This window comes from Mastomys coucha, unplaced genomic scaffold, assembly GCF_008632895.1.
Source record: "Mastomys coucha isolate ucsf_1 unplaced genomic scaffold, UCSF_Mcou_1 pScaffold21, whole genome shotgun sequence".
Taxonomy (NCBI): domain Eukaryota; kingdom Metazoa; phylum Chordata; class Mammalia; order Rodentia; family Muridae; genus Mastomys; species Mastomys coucha.
In genome coordinates, this window is record NW_022196904.1 from 135,805,644 (window position 1) to 135,810,630 (window position 4,987).

At 45.6% G+C, this 4,987-nt stretch overlaps 1 protein-coding gene across 1 annotated transcript in view; it reads right to left on the reverse strand.

Annotated features, from left to right (window-relative positions):
* Nucleotides 1-3,504: 3,504 nt before the first annotated feature.
* The window catches only part of Rhod (ras homolog family member D), a 14,090-nt gene continuing 12,607 nt past the window's right edge, over nt 3,505-4,987 (reverse strand). Inside the window, exons 4-5 of the mRNA XM_031389180.1 lie at nt 4,482-4,616; nt 3,505-4,095 (exon numbers count right to left, since the gene is read on the reverse strand). Coding sequence (XP_031245040.1) covers nt 3,928-4,095; nt 4,482-4,616 — 303 coding nt within the window. The 3' untranslated portion in view covers nt 3,505-3,927. The remainder of the gene's footprint in view (nt 4,096-4,481; nt 4,617-4,987) is intronic.

Below are 4,987 nucleotides of genomic sequence, written 5' to 3' on the forward strand. Positions count from 1 at the left end.
TGTAGTCCCAGCATTCTGGGTATAGAGACAGATGGATCAATAAGCTAGAGAGACAAAATGACTCAAGTGATTGAGAGCCCTGGCTGACCTTCCAGAGGATGCAGGTTCGATTCTCAGCACCTCCATGGCAGCTTACAAACTGAACTCCAGTTCTAGGGTTCTAACCCCCTCTTCTGGAAGAGCAAGACCCCCACACATAAGATACTAAAAATATATTTTCAAAAAGTAATATATAGGGCCTGGAAAGATGGTTCCGCAGTTAGGAGCACTGACTGCTCTTCCAGAGGTCCTGAATTCAAATCCTAGCAACCACATGGTAGTTCACAAGCATTTGTAACGGGATCTAATGCCCTCTTCTTGTGTGTCTGAAGACGGCTACAGTGAGCTCATATAAATAAAAAAGTCTTAAAAAAAAAAAAAACAGTAGCCAGGCAGTGGTGGCGCACGTCTTTAATCCCAGCCCTTGGGAGGCAGAGGCCGGTAGATTTCTGAGTTCGAGGCCAGCCTGGTCTACAGAGTGAGTTCCAGGACAGCCAGGGCTACACAGAGAAACCCTGTCTCAAAAAACCAAAAAAAAATAAAATAAAATAAAAAATAAAGAGTAATATATCATGGGCATATTTTAAAGCCCAAGGAATCCAAATAACCTAGTTTGATGTTCTTTAGCTCCAGAGCCAGGGGTTCAGTAGAAACCTAATAAATTCCAGCCACTCACACCCCTTCTCCTAGGCTCCTGGGCATAGTTTGGACTGCTTAGTGTTTTAGATTTCTTTGTTTTTACTTGTTTTTTTTTTTAAAGATTTATTATATGTAAGTACACTGTAGCTGTCTTCAGACACTCCAGAAGAGGGTGTCAGATCTCATTATGGATGGTTGTGAACCACCATGTGATTGCTGGGGATTTGAACTCAGGACCTTTGGTGAGCAGTCAGTGCTCTTAACCACTGAGCCATCTCTCCAGCCCCTGTTTTTACTTGTTTAGTGTTGGGGTTTTTGGTCTTGTGTTTATGTTTTGTTTTCCGGTTTTTTTCAAGATAGGGTTTCTCTGTAGCCTTGGCTGTCCTGGAGCTTACTCTGTAGACTAGGCTGACCTCAAACTCACAGAGATTCCCCCTGCCTCTGCCTCCAGAGTACTGGGATTAAAGGCATGTGCACCAAATGATTAGTAGTTTTTGGTCTTGTTTTTCAAATTACATTCGTGTGTGTCTACGTGTGTTTATGGGGCGGGGGAGCAAGCAAAAGGCAACACATGCATGGGGTGGTCAAAGGAGTTGGTTCTATCTACCATGCCAGTCCTGGGATCAGACTCAAGTAGACAGGCTTGGTGGCAAGCCTCTCTACCCACCGAACCATCTAGATGGTTCCTGATTTGTGTTTATTTTGTTTGGATCTTGCTCCATGGCCCAGTTTAGTCTCTGGCCCATCTATATTTTTGGTTTGAAGATTCTCATGCGTGAAGTCTTTTTCTGAATCAATCATGAAACAGTAGCCGGAGGGACAATGGTCTGTTCTCTGCCCAGGTGCTCTAGACTGAAATCTGAATTTCTTCCCTTGTAATCTGAATACAGTCAAAGCTTTTGGTAAGCTCCATTAGCTAAATCCAAGTATCTATTTCTTAATGTCGCTGAGCCGTGAGCCAGAACAAACCCGGAAAATTACATTATGTCATGAACCTGAACCAGCCCATTCCTTTGATTGATACATATGATACTCAATGAGAACAGGTATCCACCATCCAGCCCAGCAGCGCCATTCAAAAGACCTCCAGGTGAGGGATCACAGCTCAGGTAACAGGGCTGAGCCACAGCAGGTGGGTAGGATTGGGCTCACGTGGAAACATCTACTGGGGTGACTGGCTCCACTTGGGTTCTTAGTCCAAGCTGCTCAACTTTCAGGGCTGAGCCTACAGCTGAGCGGTGGAACAGTGCCTTGAATGCACAGACGTTCGGGTCCAAGCACCATACCACCACACATACACATACACACACACAATCTCACAGAGTGCACTGTCAGGTTGTACACACAGCTCCGCTTTCCTCTTGCTTGTGCTTCCAAGTGTGACCATGAGCATGACATCATGCCTGCAGAATTTATTAATAATACAAAAATAACATACAAGCTGGTGAGATGGCTTCTCAAATAAAGGCGCTTGCCTTACAAGTGTGATGATCTGAGTTTGGTCTCCAGAATGCACATAAAAGTAGGAGAAAACTGACTCCACAAAATTGACCTCCGACTTCTGCAGCTTTATCATGGCAATATGTGCCCACATACACACATATGTACACACAATGTTAACAATTAACTTGGTAAAAAGCATACACAGAATAAAAAAACAAAACAAAAAAGGTGTAGGGTAGAAAGTTGGCTCAGTGATTAAGAGCACTGGCCGTTCTTCCAGAGGACCTGGGTTCATTCCCAGCACTCACACAGCAGCTCACAACCATCTGTAACTTCAATCTCAGGGGATCTGACAGTCTTCTGGCTTCTGTGGGCATCAGGCATGCACATGGTACACAGACATGCATGCAGGCAAAACACTCAGACACATAAAAATAATTAAAATTAAAAGCCATGTGAGCTATAGAATGAATTTCAGAACAGCCAGGGCTACACAAGGAAACCCTGTTTCAAACAAAAACAAAGAATTTAAATTAAAAAAACAAAACAAAACAATCCATGTCTATTAAAAAGAAAGAATAGGTGTGATTATGTTTCAATTGTTAGACTTTGGAGACCAGTGAGATGACACTTGCCACCAAGCCTGACAACCTGAGTTTGACCCCTGGGACCCACATAGTGAAAGGAGAGAACTGACGCCTGAGGATTTCCCCCTTGTTTCCACATGTCTGTCATGGCATGTCCCACAGCCCTCACAAATCAATACATGAGAAAAGGATTTTAAATTGATAATCTTTGAAGAAAACAGGTGGCACTCAGTATGTGTAGGCCTCTTGTCTTCCTGAAGAATTCTGGTTCAAGTTTAGCAATCCAAAAACCCTGGGTTTCCAGCCCACGGCCCTGCAAATTCAAATGCTGGATGTCGACACCAACTCATTTGCATTACAAGTATCAGCCTAGGCAGACCCCATGATCACACTGGCATGAGCAGGTTCCTCGATTCAACTGCACGCTCCCGTGTGTGTGTGTGTGTGTGTGTGTGTGTGTGTGTGTGTGTGTGTGTGCGCGCGCGCATGCATGTCACTAGTTCTGTTTCTGGAGGAGTCTATTAACATTGGAGACAAATGAAAGTGCGCACCTCTTTTGCTGGGCACCTGCTAAGCTCTTTGAATGTGTTAGTCCTCATGACTTATTCATGCTTGGTGTAATTTCTGACTGGCCATTTTACAGATGAGGAGGCTGAGGCCTAGAACTTTTTCAAGGTCTTGGAAGTGATAAAGTCAGGTTTGGGTCCTAGCAGTTCCACCCTAGGGTCTAGGTGGGTGTGCTCTTTCCTACTTAGCAGTATGTAAAGATGCTTTGAAGCAAGAGTCAGGACACTAATTACAAGTGATGCCATTTTAGTTGTTACACTTATCAATGGGATGAATAGGATGATCAGGAACAGGGCAGGGTGTTAGCCCAGGCAGGATGGTCTCAGGAACCCTAGATCCTGCAGGGATAACTCAAGAGAATAGCCACAAGGTGGCGCCAAATCAGACCGCACAGACCCCACTCAGAATGCAGGTCCAGAACTGAGCACAGGGAGTCTATTAACGGTTCCAGAGCCAAGGGTCTAGAAACCCTTTTCCTCAATCCAGGATTCCTCGGTCCAGGGGCCAGGCCTCAGTGGAGCCCATCTGTGGATGTGTGGTTCTACCAGCTCAGCCTGGGGATTAGGTCCATCCCAGTCAACAGAGTAGAAGGTCTGCTCCTGGGTCTTTCTCCAGCTGAGTAAACCGGGAGGCAAGGTGGGTTCCAAACCAGTCAGGTGACAACGCAAAAATTCTGGGTAATCCGCCGCCAGAAGTTATGACTGCGACTGCTAAGAGCCACTTCAGCTGCTTCCTGGAAGACGGCTTCCACGTTGTCATGGAGCCGAGCTGAACACTCAAGATAGGCCACTGCTCCCACAGATCTTGCCATATCTTGGCCCTGCCAAGGATCAGTAGGAGCTGCTATGAGTTTGGGATGCGGGGTGAAACTCACATTTGGTCTTGCTGCAGCCCTTTTGGCTATGCCAGGAATCTAGAGGACAACAGTGGGAAGTGGGGCTTTTCTAGGGCACCTTCAGTGGGCAACTAATCTGTGTGTTGCAGAGAAGGGTCTAAAATCAAATAACATGGTCCTCAGGGGTCTCATTTGTGTTATACACAAATTGCCTATCTGTCCTGTCAGAACCGCCTTGAGTATTCTGGGTTCTGCTTCCAAGTACTGACCCTTCCTGACTGCTGACATCCGTCAAGACCCTCAGTGTGCAACACATCTGTCCTGAGGTTCCCTCCCCAAATGCCTCTCACCAGGGCTAGCTTCCTACTTACCCTGTGGTAGGTCACGGGCTCCAGTCTTTTCTTCCGAAGCTTGCTCACCAGCACCTTGTCCTTACGTAGGTCTATTTTGCAGCCCACAACAATAATGGGCACTCCCTTGCAGAAATGTGTCACCTCTGGGTACCACTGCAGGGAAAAGGGTTGTGTGTGAATCACTGGGAGTTCTGACCTTCAGTGGGAAACTCTTTGCTCTCTATCAGTGTACTCAGTACAGGTCCTCATTTAAAATTTCCCATGCCCTGGTTTGGGATGTAGCTCAGTTGGATAGAGTACTTGCTTAGCATGCCCGAAGCCCTGGATGAGATCCATGGCACTGCATAAAATAGACCTATAATTGCAGGACTTGGGAAGTGAAGGCAGGAAGATCAGAAATTCAAGATCATCCTCAACTACAGAGGGTTCAAGTCTTCAGTCAGTGTCTCAAGGAAACAGGAATGTGTAAATAATTTAATTTTCTTTTTTATTTTCTTTCTCTTCTCTCCTTTTTTCCTTTTTTT